A 21754-nucleotide genomic window follows, 5' to 3' on the forward strand; every position below is an offset into this window, starting at 1 on the left:
CTCATTTTGTGTCTTCTGCACCACCCCTTATCTCACTCAGCACTTCCCAGTATCTTACTCTTTGCTTCCTGCACCATGCTGTATCTCAAACTGCATTCTAGAAAGTAAATATCCATGATCGCTAGATCTGTCTGCATACAAACATTTATGCAACACCATATGATATCGTACCGTACCGTACAATTCTACACCGTACCTCACAATACCTCTGTGCCATGTCGTGCCACGCCAAAACACACCAACCACACCACATCACATCCCGCCATGCCACACCACACCATGCCATGCAATGCCACCCCACCCAACCCCACACCACCCCAACACACACCACACCACGCCACGTCACGCCACACCACACCATGCCATGCCATGCCATGCCACACCACCCAACCCCACCCCACCCCACCCCACCCCACGCCACGTCACGTCACGTCACGCTACGTCATGTCACGCCACGCATCGCACGCCATGCCATGCAATGCCATGCCACACCATGTCACGCCAAACCTCGCCACGCAACACCACGCCACGCAACACCACATCACGCCACACCACACCAAACCACGCCATGCCTAGCCAACCTACGCCATGTCAAGCCACACCACACCACACCACGCCATGTCACGCCACACCACACCACACCACGCCACGCCACGTCACGTCACGCCACGCCACGTCATGTCACGCCACGCCACACCATGCAATGCCATGCCACACCATGTCACGCAAAACCTCGCCACGCAACACCACACCACGCCACACCACATCACGCCACACCACACCACACCACGCCATGCCAAGCCAAACTATGCCATGTCACGCCACACCACACCATACCACGCCATGTCACGCTACACCACACCACACCACGCCATGCCAAGCCAAACTACGCCATGTCACGCCACACCACACCATACCACGCCATGTCACGCCACACCACACCACGCCATGCCACGCCAAACCACACCACACCACACTTCCATACCATACCGTACCGTACTGTACAGTACCGTAGCGTACCATACAATATCATACCATAATACCTTTTCATGAGTATTCAAAGCTGATCTACATATTATCGCAATAAAGCTGCTTGTTCAAATGCACTTTCCCAAATCACTGTAGTACAAAGTTTTAACATCAGAAAGTAACGGTAATAAGGTACCGGAGTGTTTAAACATTTTGGCAACACACATTATTACCAAGGATACTTTGGTAAATTAAATTATTTTGCAATCTGGATAACAACATCACACCTTTATTTATTTCTTATATACTTTATTTATAGTTTTCTTTCCATATCGAAAACGAGGAAATCATCCTAGTGTATAGATATTTGTTTTATTCCAGACAGATTCCTGGTTAACATAATAATAAAGTTTATATAGATCAGTTCCTACTTTTCAGCGAACCAGTATGCTAAGATATGAAATAGCTCTCAGTATTGAAAAAAATTAAATATACACAAAAACACACGATCAAATACAGTCTGAAATTCCAGAACGTGATTTAAGTAATTTGTAAACCATTTTCAATGAAATAAAATGATTTATTTCCACGACATACCACAATCATTATATAATATATAAACAGTTATACGTAGGACACGAATGATGAAGGAGTGGATTGAGGTATTGGAACTGGAAATGCTAGGAAACCCAAAGATATTGCACAATTTCACATACAATATCACATGAAACGAATGTTTTAAGGAAAATATTCGAACATTGTTACCGGTTCTTATTTTGTTATAACTGTTCAATACAAAGAATGAATAATGGTCATAAGAAAATGTGGCAACAACACGTATAATAGATAATAAATATCAGAGTACGTGGCAACAGTACGTATAACTTCATTGCTATGAATGAACAGCAACATATTTACAAATTAGTTCAACAGCATGGCCAGACCATGATCACAGTTATGCCACACGTTACCTCATAACATTCAGTTTATTCAATCTGTTTTATTCACGAACGCGAAATGGTTTCACTACATGTGTGTAAAAGTCGTTTTGCACTTTGATACCTGAATGTACAGTCAATTTCGTTCCTCATCACTAAGTCTGATAACAATTAGAATTGCAAATCAAGACATTGAGTTGTACATTCACGGATGAGAGGGAAGGCACAATCTATCACCGCTTATTCTGTTTCCATATTTCAACTCCATACAAGCGCTATAATTGCGTACGTCAACACCGGAAGTGGCTCAATATAAACCGGAAATGCAGAACTTGCTGGATTCGTTCGTATTGATTCACTCTGTGCATCTTTTCCTGAACCTTTAAAATAAACAAGTATTCATATGAGCATACATCTATCGGTGATATATTGTACATGGGTTCTTAAGTTCATGCTAAATTCATAAACAGGTATAAGAGCATTTAACATACTATTGTACAGATGTAAATATTGCTTTATTTGCTTAGGCGACTGCACTTTGTGGAGAAAATGCTCATTGAGCAAATGATTTATGAAATCATACACCCGATAAAGATTCTTGTATCTGGTATCTTGTATCATAACTAGAAATGTGTTCATAGGACACGGATGCCCTCTCATGCCGCGTTTGAACCAAAAGCAAGGGCCATCATTGTGTCCATTCCCAATACAAGTGCATCAACATTATGAGTTCCACAACTAAATAACATAAATACCTTCCTGAAAGAGTTGATGAATGCATGACTAAGAATTTGAAGTTAATAGCGCTTTATGTTGAACAAGTCCAAAAATGCCAATTTTTGCTAACTCAAGGGCCGAAACTCTGGTTCAAGATTGTGCAGCGGGAAACAAAAACCCGGGTGCACAACGTCAACAGATGAAAACAATTCTCTCAAGTGTCATGACTTTAGGGGAAATAATTTTGTAGATTTGATAAACACAAGTCCAGAAATGCCATTTTTTGCTTCTTCAATGGTCATAACTCTGGTTTTACTAAATGCAGCGGGAAACGACGTCATCACACCAACAACATTCCCTTTTAAGCTTTAATGACGCTTTGTCAAACAGTTTGGAGTATTGAGCGACACAAGTACAGAAATGCCAATTCTTGATAATCCAAACGCCATAACTCTACTTTATGCATCTTCATCATCTCAACAACATTCCCTTAAGGTTTCAAGACTCTAGATCAAATAGTTTGGGAGTTTCAAATGACACAATTTCGCCTAAACCTTACGGACGGAATCACGGAAGGACGCATGGACGGACGAATGCACGGATGGACAAGGGAGAATATGTATCTCCACATAAGTGTGGGCATTTAAAACACTAGGAAGTACCTCCGAAATGATATAAATTGCCAATGGCTTTGGAAATAACTTCTCTTTACCCTGCTTTGGGCAAAAATCCCTAAAACTCAAACAGAATCCTGGCTTTTTTTAGGTTTTGAAAATAATCAGCTGTTGAACCCCTAACTTAAGCAACTGCCAAAATATATTCCACATCTACCTCATAGATAATGGAATAAAGAACCTATTTATGAATCTTAATTTTGAGATTCGAAAAATAAATTACTTTACCTCGGATTGTAAGATTATCTTTCACCGCTGAAAAAGAAATATTGATGAGTTATCCGATGCTTATAGGTATAGAATTCCTTGGTAACAGCATTTGTATACAACTTCCATATTATTATCTTGAATCTTGATCTTAAATTTCTTATAACAGTAATTATGAAAGGGAAAATGCGTCGGGTAACTAGCTATACGTCCCCTTGTTACTGAGCTCACATGTCAACTTGTCACTTCTATGCTTAAACCATACGTTACATGAATTTGCCAGTCATAAATATAAAAAAGATCTTAAGCAATCATCGTAGTACATTGCCTTCACTAACAATATATAAGATATAAATTTCACGAGTATGGAGACCGTTTCAATAAAGATGTAAATGGAAATTATTTTAGGGTCATTGTTTCATTATTTTCTTCATATTTTGGGTGAATTTAACACTTAGCCAGTATTAAAAATGAACACGAAGTTGAGGAAATATAAGAAATTAGCGTGTTGCCATTAGTGAGATGAAATTACGATTATTGAAGTAACAACTAAGATCCATTATGCACCAGTCAATTGTAACCACGAAGGTCCGGGGAATAGCGGGGACTTTGACTTTTTGTCCAGCCAACCCCGGCTAAAATCCCCACCATGCGGGGACGAACAGATGGTAAAATCCCCGCCAATGCCCCCGCACCCCAGGGACCCTAGGTAAGGCCCATTCCCCGCTATATTTAAAGCGAAGACAAAACCACCGCATTCACCCGACACTGCGTGGCCATCTGAAAGGTAAAAACACGGCCCATTTACCCGGCTATCCCCGGAATACCACCGGACCTGGGGGGCCGTGGTTACAATTGACTGGTGCATTAATGAAGAGGACGCCAGGTTCTGAAGATTGCCTGAATGACAAACACCGGTCTCACTATCGGCTTACCATTTAGAATGTGCACTTTGACACTGTTGACAGCTAAATCAGAGCTCCGGCAGACATAGTCACCGTTATCACCCATGTCAGTCTTGTCAACTATAAGCTCACTGACGTAGTACCTCCCCTCGAATGATTCATGTTTGAGTATTTCCACCCGCCCTTGCCACCTGCTATCTGATTGGTCTATTCTGTTTCCCTCGTAGAACCAGTCCACAGCCTCTGGGGTCCGCAGGGCTCCTGTCGCGTTACAGATCAGGTGCAGAAGACTTCCCATGTTAACGTAGTTATTTCCGATGATGCGTAACTCTGGAAATGTATACTTTAATACATAAGAATACACATAATAACCATATAATGACATAGAAATCAATATTTTACAGTTGGTATCATGCATATATATATATATATATATATATATATATATATATATATATATATATATATATATATATATATATATATAATATAATAGGATAGTGAAGCATACTTGTTTTACTTTGCTGAAGTTACCAAACTTTATGGCAAAAAAATACCACCGTGTGGACTATATAGCCACAAGAGAGGGCATCACAGTTCAATTAAACGTCAATGCAGTTTGAGGGGTGGTAATGAAAAAGTTCTCCCTGTTTCTCTATTATGTGTCACTCACAACTCCCCGATTTGCTCATCTAATAATTCATTCCTGTGGTTTCATTTGAAGTTCTACATGATGTGTGTTTTTTTGATGTCCATCGAAGTATTGAGGACTCGAAAATATTTGTATAAGATTGATTTAAATAACCGTTGTATGATATTATAGCCGTACAGATTGTGTACACGTGATAACAAGAGGTACTGTGTACATGCTATATGTAAACACGTGCTAACGCTACCTAACTGATATATTGTTGTCAAAGTTGTCACGGAATGCTAAGCTGGGCAACAGTTCCGGCTACATTCAGTAATGACTGAACTACAAGTACATGTATGTTTTTTGCACAATTAGATTTCTTGATATTTATAAACTTAAGTTCTTTTTTATTAATGCCATTAAACTATTTCGCTAATGCTATTAGGTGTTCGATAGTTTCAAACGCATTATTGCATTCTGACACATAATTGACATTTTATACTGAGAAGACAAAACTGTAAATTGATAATTACATTATTGTATCTTTGAATGTACATAACAAAGATACAATTTTTAAGCTATTTCCTTAAAATTTAATACAGTACACAACCTACACCTACATGTATAGCAGTGTACCGCTGTATTTTTACAAAATTATTAAGAAATATAAATTGTATTTTAAATTTTAGGCAACCCCATTGAAAACAGGTTAATCAAGAATAGAACGGTGTAAATACTAAACTCAAGGTCGTTGCTGTTCGTGTACTATTTACCCACCAAATTATCTTCCCCACTTCCGTGCGAATTAGGATCGCTATCTAACTAGAGATAGATATAGCATTATGCAACTAGGACGCGGATTGGAAAAGAGTCGTTTATCAAAAATGATAGAAGAAATGAAATTGACATTGCGGAAAATTGCCTGCGCAAAGCGTTTGTCACTTTTTCCTGAGAGATAAGGAGATATCTTCACTCCAATGTACGTTTAATCTCCCAGAGGTCGCTTTGATGACATTTTGGCGTTTGATTACAAGACTCTTCCGGCTCGATTGCGCCTATTTATGTCAACGGTATTGGCTTCCAGAGGAGTTTTCATTGGTTTCTTATCAAATTGGTTGTTTCAACTAAAATCTCAAACGAAGAATTGCACAAGCAAATCTAGTCAATGCCCATTTTCCCGAAGACTTAAATCCTATGAGAAAACTTAAATAAACAACTACCATATAAAGGTTGAGTTAAACTTCAACCATTGTTGAAGTGGGTTTTTTCATATAATCAGCATGAAAATAAGTTTGAGTGAAGAAGGGGGTTTCAATGTACTTCTTGTGGGCGTTTGTGTACGCAGTACGTACACAGTTGGACAAACAATTGGACGTACACGTGGATTATGCGGTAGCATGTAAAAGTAGTTTGTGATATCGATCTTGCATGTATTACTTGTAGAGTCACCATTCAAAAACCTAATTTATTAATTAATAATAATGTGTTTTTTGTGTGTATTTTTCGTGGACTTTATAAACACTAATTAAAGAAAAAGCCTTCCTTTTTCATGTAAACCTGTTGTTGAGTGCCAATTAATGTTAAAACCTCCATTCTTGCTCTAGAATGTTTCTATTGAGCGTGTCAAAGCCCTATTCCCTGACGTGAATTATTCATGGGCAAATTATTGCATTGTTATTAACTTTCGGCCTTCTTTCTCATAATTATATATCTTATTCTGTGGTCAATAAACCAGCATAGCTGTAGCAATTCTATATCTTGTTAGTTTGGGATGAGTTTGTTGACATGGATTGTTTTATTTAGTTCAGATTGGTTGCAGCAAATAGTGTTGTTAAAATATCATTTTAAGGTACCTTGCGGGTATTGAAGTTCTGGTATTTCACCAGACGTGAAAAGAATCCTGATTTAGTAGGTGCATTTTTGGCTTCTTTTCACACCGATTACTAAAATGACAAGTTTTTGGTGTAACTATTGTAGACAAGTTGGACCAGTCTGCAGCGCCCCGTGCTAATATACCGATGGTCGACACCAACGTTCGCACGACCCCAGCACCAGGAGCTTTCTTCCCCATAAGTTTACGGCTATACCATCTAACCAGATTAGCTTTCATGAATGGTATTGTTATGAGCTGTTAGAATACTTGGTTCAAATCAGGATCTCTGGAGAGTGAGTTCTACTAAATACTTTGAAAGTATAAAGACAGGGTCCGCATACACAAACATCTTGAGTCTGAGCTTCACACTCATGCTCAGAAAACTTAATTCTTGAAAGTTTAAAGTAATCTTTGATGAAACTTGTATTGACATACAATGTGAGCCTGACTGTAGAACAGGTAATTTGTTAAACAACAGTTGTTGCCCTCTTTGCTCTTGAAAGACGTTTTTCAACAAAAGTTTCCGTTTCTGAGTCTTAGTTCAAACCTAGATTTCAAAGGATAGTTATTATGGGACCAGGCTTTCAAGGGTTTATCAATAATAAAAGTTAAACAATTGCTTTACTATGTTCGTACTTCTAACGTATTTCAAATAAGAGAAAATAGTTACATTGACAAAAAACTAAAACGCTTTAATTATCATTTAAAACATTATTTTTCAATACCTTCTTATTAAAATAAGTTCCATTACCACCACCACAGTGATATTTAAACGACATTTCACCAAAATATGTAGTAAGTATTAAACATTATTCGCGTTAAATTTATAATTGATTGATCTGTTTACATTTTATATAGAAACAATGTTGATTTGTCTTGGTGAATTATGTGTCTAATCGTTAATAGCAAAATACAGAACACGCATTAGCCAATAGAAGTTGACTTGGTAAACATATATTAAAATAATTGATGAAATGTTCCATATACCCTTGAATATATACATACGCACTTCACACGATTAAACCAAACTACACCGACAAACAATAGCATTAAAATTAAATAAGAAATAAGTATAACACATTTAAAGAAAAGTAAAACACTTACATTCATGCGAACTATTCGTGAGACAGGTCATTCGTGCGACAGGTCATTCAAATATCAACAAGTATCTAAATATCTAACACTTTCTAATCTCCCCTTTAACGAACCTGGCACAACGTGTATTGTACCTGTCTCAGAATATGTCGCAACGCCTGATATCTTAGAAGACTTTTTACCTGGCTGCATACTAGACTTTTCTGAAAAAAAATATGATGCTTCGTTTATTACAACATTTCACAAAATAAACACGAAATACACTCTGTCTACTTTTAAAATCAATAGCACATTTCAACAGTACCAAATAATAGAAATAGCAAAGTAATTAGTATTACAATAATTGTGTAACATTGAACTTTGCTCCAATGTAAACCTTTACCTCTGCCACACTGTCACCTAATTTTACGTCACATGGAGTTGACTGAGCCATTAGTTCTTAAAATTTTGTTCGGTTGTTCTACGACATCTCTTGAATACATTTGGGATACAGATACGAAATAATACCATTTTGCACTTCTCCGAGATTAGTATGTAAGAACTTGTACGATATGGTTCGATAAATTGCATATGCATACATGAACATAGACTAAGTATGACCTATAACGAAAATGGAAGTTCTGTATGAAGTATTGTAAACACTTGGTTGTTCAATGTTTGAACGCGGACGTGGTTGGATACCGAGTATCGACGGAAACCTGTTGTTTCTATGACCGTGCCAAGACGGTAACCACCAACATTTATTCATGTTTATTAATCAACTATTACGTATTTGACGAGATACGGGGACAATCGCGGTACCAATACCAGACAACTGGAGACAATATATGTCAAAACTCGCTCAATATCGACCAAACTCTGCCAATTTCAACGAAACTGGCTAAAATGAGTGTCCTTCGTTTTGATTGTCTACAAAACTCGCCTAATATAGTTTAAGAGAAATGGACCATTTTCATTGGCTGTAGACACTCGCCTAATATGAGAAATATGCTGGAAAATATTTTAAAAGGTTGCCATTATGTTTTTCGTTTTCCGACTGTTTTGAAAATTTTCTGCTTCGTATAAACCTATTTGGAATTCTTGAACCTATTAAATACTTGAACCACTTTTACGACTCCTATGATTTTGTACACAAACAAAATGGAGGACGAAGGTGAAACATTTAACGTTTCGGCAACGATTTTACGAAATTAAGACGAAAAGACATGCTTTCTCACACTGTACAGTGCTTTATTTACATCTATGTGCAATGTCAAGTTAAGAAAAGCAGACAGCATGATTGGGATAAATACGTCTTCAATGTGAACTTAAGGTAAATGATTAAATGAAAATGGTAATAGTTGATTAATAAAATACTTATTAATTCGGGCTCAGGCAAATACAGCTTACCTCGGACAAATAACTCGGCCAATATGAAATCACCTAATTTATAACAACACAATATATGTTGATGTATACGTGTTGTGTCTGTGTTGTTTCGTACCTTGTGTGTCTCTCTCGTTAAGCCTTAGTTGTGTGGCTTTGAAGAGAGTTTTCGATATGTTTTGGCTGCTCGTATTGCCCATGTAGTTTCCACTGTATAATTACAAACAATGGTATACTAGAAAAAAACAAATAAATGTTTTTATTATAAGTTATCACGGTTTGCGTTGAAAAAAAAAAGCCAAGAAACAACGCCAAAGACAAGTACTATAACCTTTTATACCCGCGCAGAGTCGAGCAGATTTCGAAAATACCCGAAGAAATGTAGACGAGGAATCGCCTTTTCTGACCCTGGTACAAAATACATGCGAGTGAGTTGCAATATTCAATTGATACGTTTCTGGACTGCGAGAATTGTTTTACAGTTAAAAAACGACGTACTCCGCAATAACATGTAAGAGACGATTGCACTAGTTCATACGAGATAAAGCGATATTTCTACGACTTCCCCGTGACATGACGAGTTGTGAATTGACCGTTACGCTTAGCACAAATTGTGACTGTGTGACAGCGGTATAAGGACTAATTACCCACAACAGCTAAGCAACAACATACTACTCACCAATAACATTGAGAGTAACATATTGAGCAATAAGATGGTTGGCGGAGACCTGGCACTCGTACAGACCGGCATGGCTGGGTTTCACGTTTTTGATAAGGAGGTCCCAGGCGCTTGTGGTAGCAGTGAGCTCTGTGTGCTGCACGGACATGTCGTCCACCTGGGAGAAGGTAACCTTGCCGATCGTGAGTGGGAAGTCCTCGTTCATCCGTCGCCACACCACCTGAAGTAGGGACAAGTGTTCCATCACAAGATTGCCTCATTATCGCGCATACGAGCCTTTAAGCAGAGCGGAACTTGTGTCAAACAACTTTATCCTTGCGTTCGTACATTGTCTTTATTGTCTTTACGGAATGTGTGATTTGGTAACTTATTGAATGTTAAATGTTTCGGAAAACCAAATAATTTGACGTGTACTGATTTACACTCGTTTTCCTACTTAAACTCGTGGTACACATATATGACCGATAAGAACTATGTCATCAAAGGCGCATCAAAACAACCGTAATAAAACAACTGATGTTAAGATACAAAACTATGTCAGTTAAATATGCAGCATTACGACGAGCGATGCTGTCTTTGATATTTACTAATCTCGAAGTTTAGATGTGTATAATCAGATACGTATGTCAATTACGGCATAGTATGCATATTTTTTATGATTATCGAAAATTACCAACGTAACATCATGCGATGTCGGAAGGTTCAGACTGTTCTTAGAACTAGCAATAAATCAAAACGTTACAGTAATCATTCTTTATATTCGAGAAATCCGTCTTGGTAAACACGATAATTGGATCGTGTCGGCCTGTATGCCGGCAATGATGGCACTAACGTTGGAAATATTACAGTGTCTGAGATGCCCTGAGGTCATTAAGGGAGAACTGATGTCTAAACATGACGTCTATGTGGCATTGTTGCCGAAACGACCTTATATTTTAGATACACACGGCGAAAAGAACATAAGAACATTGTATATTTGTGGTTATTTATCTACGATACATTTGAGCCTGAAGAAATGAAAATAAGTAATCTAGTTCTCCAATAATCTTGACGTTCAAGTTTTACGAATAATTCATATTTATACGTAACATTGTATGTTGAAATCAGTGGAAATTTACTGAACCTCATCCAAGATGTTAGAACTAAGGAACTAGATTTCTACGGTAATGACGTAATGTTTGATTTCCATTAATCACGTTGACGCGCATTAAGCATCGTCAATATTTGGTATACGCAGTCATTTGTCTACGTCAAACTCTTCATTTGCAAAGTAAATATTATTAACGAGTGTGTAATAATCCGCTTCACTGTTTAGTTTGGCACTGCCAGTATCCGTTGCTCTAAATAATACTTTTACCCAGCAGGTTTTGTCTGCTGTACATGTCCCTCTAGCTGTTTCCGGTGCCTGATTCTAACAGTGTGTGAATATCAATTCATTTAAACCAACACAGTATCAATTAACTATCAATAAATTGACTAATAAATAAGATAAAGGGAACTATACACTGTAGAATAATAAATGCATATCATAGCACGTTTGCCCTAAAATATCTGTATAGTTCCATTTTTTTTTATTTATTGACAAGCATTTTGGGTTAAAGCTGTCTTTACATGTTTATATTGCATACGGCCAAAGATTTAACTTATGGTAAATTTACCAACGGAATATGAACTAGGTTTATGTGTCTTAATCAGTTTTAAAATCTCTACAGCGGTATAATGTATAATACAGTATATTTTACAACGAGAATATGGTATTTCAGAAAGTGTCCCCAAAGCTATTTTCGCGCAATGCCAATGAGTTTCCATTGAAGTTATTGTCGTGACATTAGAGACAAATGGTAATCCATTACTCACCGATACAACAGACCAACTAACCTTTAACGACAAATGTAGGAATTGTGTGATCATTTTCCATGGTATTTGTTAATTCAGAACAATGGTGTTCATAATGCCCAATGCAAGGCTGTACTTATGGCAAGCACTATTCGCTGTGAAGCATTAAACATTCCATACATACATACATACAAGAACACCTACATCATAAGGGCTGCACCATACTTGACAAACAGGGACCAAGTACAAAGTGTAACAGTACTCTGTAGTCAAATATGCAAAGGGACGACATGTGCTGGCTATGTCTCAGCATGCGCTAGCAACTTGTGAAATAAAAAACTTGATTTGATTAATGAAGTGGAAGAAAACAGTAATGAATACACGATGAAAACTCATATCAAGGGAATACAAATAGGTGGAAATCGCAATTAAAGTGAAAGTATGATACTTGATTTGAATTATTTATACAATCGGTGGCACTTGGACGGCAGAAAGAATTGATAGTTTGTGCTTAATCAAATGGATCGTTGGCAATAATCTGTCAGATCTTTGTTAGCCATCTGAATCAAATGTGAATGCCATGCGTACTCCCATATCAGTGAGTCATGCATAAATATGTGTCCACTCTACTATTTGTTAGCGCCACAATAAGACCCATGTTTACGTATTACGAACGTTTCAGAACTTGGACGTTTGATCTATAAACATTTATAAAGTGAAACTAAGTTATTCTCTTTTAAACTAAATAAACATGTACTTAAATACTACATTGTGTACAAATAAAAAAGATATATCAATTGAAAATAAAAGTTTTGCCCAAAATTTACGACACATCGCCATTACTATCTGAAAAGAAAAAAAAGAATCAGGTATCATATCATTACTATGTAAGAAACGTTGCCCCAAAACCATACATTATTAATGTCCTTATTTCCAGGATGTTAGTGTGTTAAATATCAAAAAAAGTATTTATAATGAATAAATGCACGCATAAATATGTCCAGATCGTGAAAACCCTGCCATGCAGTGTCGCGTTGAATATGCAATACAATACTTAAATCAGTAAACCAATAATGGTACAGAAAATAAAAATATAAGGTGGAGAAACAATAAAATACCACACAGGTCAACACGCTTATGTCTCCTAAATTAGCACTCAAATTTAATTCATTTGAAGTTGACATGGCAGAGCTGTTCACCAAGAAAAGTTAAAAGAGAAATAAGTCGTAAACCATGGACAAACCTTGCTATACTGTAAGACACAAGACAATATGTAGCCTACCACGTTTACCATTTTCGGGCCCAGGTTGGAAATAATGCATTTAAGGACGGCCATTTCGCCCTCCACGACAGAAATGTTTGTCGGGGACTTGAGGAAGTATGGTTCACCGTCATCTGCCTCATCCCGGAGTTTGTACGTTGCCCCTGAAAACCAATCAAAAACATGTATTATATAGCTGTTTCTGTACTATACGTAGCACCATAAATAATATGCCATAGCTGTTTCCCGCACAAAACGTATCCACACAAAACATCCTATAAATAATAGCTGTTTTTCGTTACTATACGTATCCCCACAAAAGAAGTCCAACTATTATAGCTGTTTCCTGTTGAATACGTATTCATACAGAGCATCAACTATCCGTGCCATTTGGGTGTTAATTGAACACCATATATATATATATATATATATATATATATATATATATATATATTCAAATTCGGCGTTCGAATAAGTGGGCCAACAACATCTCACCGTTTACTTAATCAAAAACTAAACTTAAATTACTGTATCAAGATATGATGAAGATGTGATTTCAACCGGAAACATGTGTATTGAGAATGTGTGGTGTTATTTTTTGGTGAAAATTAGCAAGTTATTGTCATCTCACACTGCATCAAAAAGATGTCTTAAAATAACTGGCATTAATATTTAAGGAGGCTAATATAATCATCACTAAAAGCAGTAACGCTAGCATGATAAAAATCCCCCCTGTGAGAAAATTGCCAAATTCCCGATTGACGTAAATAGAGAAAAAGACATTATTATAGCTGCGAGTAACTGGATTGTGGTGGCAAATAGACATTCCACAATATCTATGCTTGCCAGTACCGTGGTATGTCAACATTAAGTCACAAGCTGAAAGAACTAAAGTAAACATTTTCTTTTCATGTGAGCAATCTACACAAAACCATTAATGTTGCGAGCCTGAAATAGGGCTCTCCCAGCATATCTGTCTAACGTAGTTTTGCCATAGGACATTATATATTATGTTCATATTATTGTTAATTACAACACTTCAATAATTCAGAAATCAAGCATTCGATACACATGACGATGCTTTTATAGGAATCTTTATGAAGGTTTACGAATCAAACCGAGAAAAATTCGAAGTCATAGAGTAATGTTAACTGCAGATCATCATATACTGCATACATGTACATTTGTTTTACTGATTTTGATCCCAACGTATTAGATCCCTAATACGGGGAACACGTGAACATCGTGAACTCCGGATGACTGCTTAATCTCCGATTTGAAATAAAAAAAGATTCGTTTTAGAAAGACGGAAGTGCTGACGGAACTATGGCATAGTTCAAATTGTTGCGATAGAGCTTTGGTGAGTTAATATCATGTTTCGTTTCGCTTGGCATTACATACCGATCGCACCCGCAAGTAGAACAATGAACGCCCTAAAGATATGACTTTTGACGGAATATGCATTGGTCATTGACGATGAACATTCGATTATTTCGCTCTCATAGTAATGAAAAACAAATTTGCATAAATACGCCTCGATAATGGAAGGACCAGACACGAAGGGTACTTAATGGGCAATACGATATGTCTGCATAAATACTGCTTCTACCTTCCCAAGGAGCGCCAGAAAGCCTTTATCGTCTTATGTTTCTAAGAAGACCCTTTATTATGTAACCGACAGAAGATCATATGCGGTCGTTAAGGTTGCTGATGACAGGCACTATCTGGTATAATTGTAAAATAACCATAAACGGACGGCGCCAATGTTATTTAAAGGACTGTAGTAAGTTGCCACCGTAATACAGAAATGCTAATAATAAAAAAAAAGTTTTTTTATGTACAAACTGTAAAATGTACATAACAAGCTTTACGCAAGTCGTTTTTGCTACGCTTTCAGGTTACCCGAAAAGGTAACAAAATGCTTGATGAAGATATCACGGCGAACCGCAGAGCGGGGATTTGACGACCTGTCAACAAATAGCCATACAAACATTCAGAAAATCAATGTCGGGAACACTCTTTCTTGCAGAATGTACCGCAACGCAAAATATGTTGTCGACACAAATCACATGACTACCTGGATCACACAATTCTCACTATTACTTTGGTTTGTGGTCACCAAGCCTGACAAGTGGGTTTCCGGGTACTCCGGTTCCCCCACAACACAACACAACATCACACTCTCGCGTAACATCGTGCCAACGATAAATACAATGTTTTAATACATTTTTCACAATTGGTGTAAAATAAACAAGTAACTAAATATATATTAAATGTCGAGAATTTCAGAACATTTCAAAATATGTATAACATCGTATGTATGTGAGTGTTAAGTATGTTTTATGGTCAAAATGAGCGAAGGACGTATGTCCCCTTTAATATTCAAGATTTTACTTCTAGGACTAGTGATCTCAGCACAAACCTGTATGAGCCTAAGGAGATGGCATTAATATTACATCAATATATCGGACAAGGCTAACTGAATCAAAACAAGAGCACTGGTTCAACTCCAATGGAAAACTGGACGTAGTTTCACTGAGAACTTAAATCGCAAAATGGGCTAAGCAAGAACCATTTGGCTATCTAATTGGGGTTTTATATATTCTGTCTAATTGCAGTATCGTTTCTTTTAGGCTGGAAAACATTTTTGTCATCGATTGTTCGTAAGATTAGCCCCTGGTATTACTAAATTGGGGTCACCGCACTGACAAGACAGGGTTTATACAGCCGTTTGGTTGAATTTCTAAGTGAGTATTCGCAGTTGTGCTAACTGTAAATCAGCTGTGTAGTTACCAGGAAGAACATAAAGCAAAATATAACTTATATGAACTCCCCTTACGTGGCCAAAGCATTGCTGTTAATGGACAAAATAATTACTGAATGTGATTTAGACGAACTAGATCTGAATTGTACCATAACCCATCTCAATGGTTTTCATTTAGATATTTGATATTTGTTTAACTCCCATGCCATGCGAAGAAATATTAAACGTTTTGTTAAATAATTGATTAAACAACCGCCTATCCTACGCAAAAGCGAGAATCCGGAAGCGTGTGCATCGGGTATGCATGCGTTTCCATCTCTAAACATTCACACGCACGGGAAACAGACAACTGGTATTGGCACGAAAAAAGTCTGCTCGTTTCTTCAAATTACCATTCTTTCTAAGGACAGGATGTTAATTCTCTTTCGGGAGTCTGGCATGTGTATGTCTTATTGAAACTTATTCAAATTAAATTACAAAGACTAGTCAAGTTTAATGGCACACAGAGGCCATTGTGTAAGAACATCAAGCAGCGAGTTATAAATTCCAGCACAAAGATATGTAGGGTCAAATTAATAGTTTCTTATTGACACATGCTTGGTTTTATGATTTGGAAGGCTAACTCAGAACACATGTTCTACGGGGCTAAGGAACGATGGGTCAACCCACACCTGTCCCAACATCTTTAATTATGACTTCTAACAGTCAGAAAAAATAAAGTTTTTAAACACAAACAAGTTTCAATGCAAAGAAGTGCAGATAAACTTCAACAGACCACGCACTATCCACTCCAAATACGGCTTGTAATCACCATTTTCAACGTCGTGCGATAACATACGGTTACCGTTTTTGAAGAGATCTGATATTTCGCTGTCATGTCTCCCTAGACAGTTATGCAAGCAGCGACAACTTCTTTATTCCAATTTCCCCTAAGACATGCATTGATGAAAAGATCGTAAATTTATCACATATGGTGTCCGGATTAACGGAATTACTTCGGACGAATCACTAACAATTGTCATCTAATTTACCAAAAATTACCTCACGAAGTATCCTAACTCGATCAGGGGCATCTCAGTGGTGCATTAAGTGGAATAGACAAGGCGCTGCTGTGTCGATATCTTCTGTAAAAACATTAGTGTGACGCCTTTCGTCCTCCGCAACGCCGGAACCAGAACTGGCGTGGACCGTTTGTTGGACCGGTGATTAATGAATAAAATCCATTCCAGTATGGTCAAATGGGTACGGTAAATACCATAGAGGTATTGTAATTGGATAGCATAGGAAATATGTCACAGAGAAATTCAATTACATTAGTGGCAGACAGTACTTATTCCTACTTTCATGCCAGAGTGTGTGTTCGATCACTGCCATAGTATATCGCCTGTTTCTATATAAAAAGGAACACTCTTTCTTCTAAGATGCTAATGTTACATTCGCTTTTGTTAAAAGCCATAGCATCATGTTTGAAGTAAAATTCAAATTACTGTTTTGTTTTTTATGTGTCTATTTCAAGTTTGACATTTGTCTAGGCAAACACTAATACGTTAAATTGACTAGTCCTTTCTTTTACAGGAAATGCCTTTTTTTCACGCATTAAGAACTTTTCATGGCACTTAAGGATTTATAGTTTTGTGTATATTTAAATTAAGTTGAAGTTTTTTTGTTTTGTACCAGGAAGATATACCTATTCAAACGTTAAACAAGACAACATTAAAAGTTATTTCAGATGTCGAGTACGCCGGACAGAGCATATTTCAGATGTCGAGTACGCCGGACAGAGCATATTTCAGATGTCGAGTACGCCGGACAGAGCATATTTCAGATGTCGAGTACGCCGGACAGAGCATATTTCAGATGTCGAGTACGCCGGACAGAGCATATTTCAGATGTCGAGTACGCCGGACAGAGCAAGCTTGATTCGGAGTCCATATGAAAACGGTCAAATATAAATGAAGGTTATAATATTTACTTCCATTTACTGCTTTTTTATGAATTAAATATAAACATCTATATAAAGAAAAAGACATAATTCCTTAATTTTATTGCCTCAGTTTTCCCAGTTTAGTGTAGATATATGTAGCCTTATACGGTATGTAGGCTCGTGTTATTCAAAGACTAGAATATGACTGAAGTGTATAATAATGATAATTATAACATAATGCAATAACAACTTAATTGTCACAACATTTTAGTGTGTGTTGGCTTAAATTACGTTCGCATTTCAATTTTGTTCGTGCTCCATACGCACGCTTATCACTTATATAGTTTGTCACTTAGTATTAACATTATTTGCTGTTTTCTCGCAAAACCAATATGTTTGTATGTGTATGTATATTTTTTTGTATGTGTAGGTAAAATATGTTTGTATGTGTAGGTAAAATATGTTTGTATGTGTAGGTAAAATATGTTTGTATGTGTAGGTAAAATATGTTTGTATGTGTAGGTAAAATATGTTTGTATGTGTAGGTAAAATATGTTTGTCCTGATGTCTACCAATATAGCAAGGAAATAGGATTGACACCGGAAAATATTACCATGACTTGCCTCTATTTTCGTTTCGCTAAGCGTGCGTTGAAAGTGAATTATACAAGAAATGACAAGATAAGCCAATAACTAAATAGATCATAAAAAATCTATCAGTATAGGGACGTTTTATTCAATATATATATGCTGATTTTATGGTTCTCTGGATTGCAGTTAAAAATAAAGCCGTATTTCGGATTCCGGTCCAAATGCAAGCAGTAATCTGCATTCCGAGTGGTGGGTGTGGCGACACCCTCAAAGATGGGTGTTGATTTAATCCCGAAAGTAACACAAGTGTGTTCAAAAATTGAATAACCTTACATATGTATAGTATGCTATTGAAAACTGCTTTATCAATGGAAGTAAATAGGTTATTCTCTAAGAATATATTCCGGTATTCATATTATCCAGAGAAAGGAATTGATTTTATGTCTGCTGTCTTACTTTCAAAAATAAACGGCAGATCAGTTCTGTGTCTACAAAATGACATCAAAATGTGAAAACAACCAAGGTCAAGAAAAACTGTTTTCCCAAAAGCTCGTATCCTGCATTCTAACCAAGACAAAGAAATTGCTGTGTCTGATGATTTGCTCTGATGAATATGTTCGTAGAAAATACGAGTAATCATTCAGACTGAGTTACGACAAAGAAATGCAATTTTAACGACAGTGTTTTATTTGTTTGGGCCGACCCCCGGGCGAGTGAGGAATTAATACTGAGCCCAAATTCCCCAGAAATTTTAACCACTTCTCCTTAATTCGTGCTCATTATGATGTTCACTAGAATTTCCATGTGAAAAAGTAACTTCCTTTTACATCCGTGAAAGTGAGAACTTTAGAATGATAACGTGTCCTTAAAGAAATGGCAATAGATTTTCAAATCATTTGAAAGGAAAGATTAGCTAATGCATGTCGCTTTTATTTTAAATAATGTTTTCTTTATTTGTTCCCAGTTTTTGTACAATGATGGAACTTAATGGTCACACAGTTTTAAACCTTTTATTTAATAAGGCAGACTGTCTGGGATATTTATAGTTTCAAACAATGACTGCATCGTATCTTTGAAAAGTTTTTGCATTAGGTGCTTTGAATTGTATTCCTCCGTCTGCAGATAGAGTTGGGATCTCTTATCATAGAAGTACTTGGGGTTTACCTATAAATTTATTATTATTTGTTTACTTGTTAAGGTTCCTCAAGTTAATGCATACTTTGATAAGATTTACCTTTTGCGTTTTATCTATATTTAGGCGTGTTGGGATAAGAATGAGGTTTGAATATATGTACTAAGTTGTTTGTGGAGTTGAGTGCTGTTGGTCCATGTTTCGGGTTTGTGATTTCTTGTTTTAGTGTTCTTTGTCTTTGGCGTTTACCATGTGCAATTATACGGATTTTATGTTTCCTCAAATTTATGCAAATTTTGATCAGATTTACCTTTTACGTTTTTACTTTATTCAGGATTGTTGGGATAAGAGTGAGATTGAGCACACAAACTTGTTTAAACCCCCAGTAAATTTACATTTAACTGACCGTCCCAAGGCGGAACCTAACAATCGTTGATAAACATACCTAGTTTTTTTATATAGTATGTATGCATTGTGATGCTTGTGGAGTTTTGTGCGGTTCTTCCATGTTTCTTGTTTGTGATTTTATGTTATATGTCTTTGGCGTTTACCCAGTGCCATTAAACCGTAAACTTTTTGCTACTGAGCGTGTTTCTGTACCTTTTTGCATAAATATCAAATTAAAACTACTTTGAAAAACGAATTCGCAAGATAATTTACAAAATGTAAATTGCAAAAATAATAGATAATTTACAAAATGTCAATTGCAAAAGCCAACTCAAACATTCCAAAGTTTCTTCAGAAATGTAAATAAACACCTACGCGTCACTTTCATAAATAGTGCTTAGCAAATATTCTACATTCAATATATACTATTTATAATTTTAATGTGGAAAACATATATAGTAGGCATAAGCCCATGAGTAAAGTATTCAAAATGCAGTGGTTAATACATTCATATGGTTGGCGATAAATAGTATGTACATGTAGTTAGATACAGCGAAAGGAGAGTAACTTGTAATACAATGTATTTTTAATTCAGACTAAACGTAATGTTTAACTTTCAGGAAGACACCTATATATATATATTAATATATACATATACATGTACTCATATATTACTAACTGTAAAACAGTTCATTTCTTTGAGCAAATGGTTTATGACAAAATGTTGCTATTTTTCAAAACAACACAACTTTCTGATTATTTGACACAGGCTGAACTTACCAACTGTATTGGATTACACCATTTGAAATAAATGTTCGCCCACGATTCCACAGATTAAATGAACGAATGAACCGAGATTGCATGTTAAGGAGCTATTTTGCCTTTAAGTATCGTGATATAATATAGACATGCCAGAACAGAAAACCATTGTTTGCTGAAGATTCGTATCGATCAAAGTTTCAGTGTCGCGATAATAAACCTAATGACAACACATTTTACGAACTGTCATTGAACATCACTCCGTCAGTCTCACAAGTCTCCAACATCTTAAAACTTCTGTAATATGTTTACCGAGAAATGCGCGTTCCTCATATTGAATGTTTGAAAATAAGCCAAATCAGTTAAACAAAGCCCATTTACCTTGCCATTTTCCCAAATCATGTGATCTTTACTAATGAGGCTTAGACACTTCTTTGTACCATTCGATGTCATGATACTCCCCACTTTCTTTGTTCAAATCTCGTGTGTCCGATAATTTCGAAATTCGATTAATAAAAGAAAAAAAATGATTGTGTCAATTTTAGATGTGTGCTTGGTTATATTACCTCAAACTTTACAACTCGTGCTCAAATGTCATCGTTTAGACATTTCACATGCAATAACATATCCTTTCTTAAAAATCCGCAATTTCTCGAAATCTATCCGAGCGGACGTTTTCACATATCAACCTTTCCCATTACTCATATAAAAAATATACCCACTAATGCCCTACTAACCCTAACTCACCCTAACCAACAAGCGCTACATAACAAATTTATTAAGGAATGGAGTACCCAATAAATACCCATTCATGTATGCGGATTACATACATTTCATTATAGAATTTGTTTAAGACAGTTTTTTTTTTCATCCATATATTTGAAAGAATAATGCCTCCAACAACTTTTTTTTTTTACTTAATAGTAATCTTAAACGTAAATATAGCCAAATATATATATACACTCTAGCACAATCATGATTTGTTCACGAAATTTTATAATATTAATATTTAGGACAAGTGGTGGAGTACAGTTTCCAGTAAATA

General features: G+C 36.4%; 2 protein-coding genes across 17 annotated transcripts in view; one reads left to right on the forward strand and one right to left on the reverse strand.

The window, feature by feature from the left end:
- The first annotated feature begins 215 nt into the window (after positions 1–215).
- LOC128226416 (histidine-rich glycoprotein-like) lies at positions 216–1040 on the forward strand. Its single transcript, XM_052936293.1, has one exon. The coding sequence runs from the start codon at positions 216–218 to the stop codon at positions 1038–1040; it is 825 nt and encodes a 274-aa protein (XP_052792253.1).
- Positions 1041–1528: 488 nt separating this feature from the next.
- The window catches only part of LOC128228352 (uncharacterized), a 107212-nt gene continuing 86986 nt past the window's right edge, over positions 1529–21754 (reverse strand). For 10 of the 16 annotated variants that reach the window (XM_052939623.1, XM_052939619.1, XM_052939622.1 and 7 more), the window contains 6 exons: positions 13136–13317; positions 10057–10276; positions 8126–8215; positions 4441–4740; positions 3527–3553; positions 1529–2287 (listed from right to left, as the gene is read on the reverse strand). In XM_052939623.1, the coding sequence (XP_052795583.1) occupies positions 2166–2287; positions 3527–3553; positions 4441–4740; positions 8126–8215; positions 10057–10276; positions 13136–13317 (941 nt within the window). In that variant the 3' untranslated portion in view covers positions 1529–2165. The remainder of the gene's footprint in view (positions 2288–3526; positions 3554–4440; positions 4741–8125; positions 8216–10056; positions 10277–13135; positions 13318–21754) is intronic. The other 6 variants (XM_052939626.1, XM_052939629.1, XM_052939627.1 and 3 more) reach the window with 6 other exon arrangements.

Source organism: Mya arenaria, chromosome 3 (assembly GCF_026914265.1).
Source record: "Mya arenaria isolate MELC-2E11 chromosome 3, ASM2691426v1".
Classification (NCBI taxonomy): Eukaryota; Metazoa; Mollusca; class Bivalvia; order Myida; family Myidae; genus Mya; species Mya arenaria.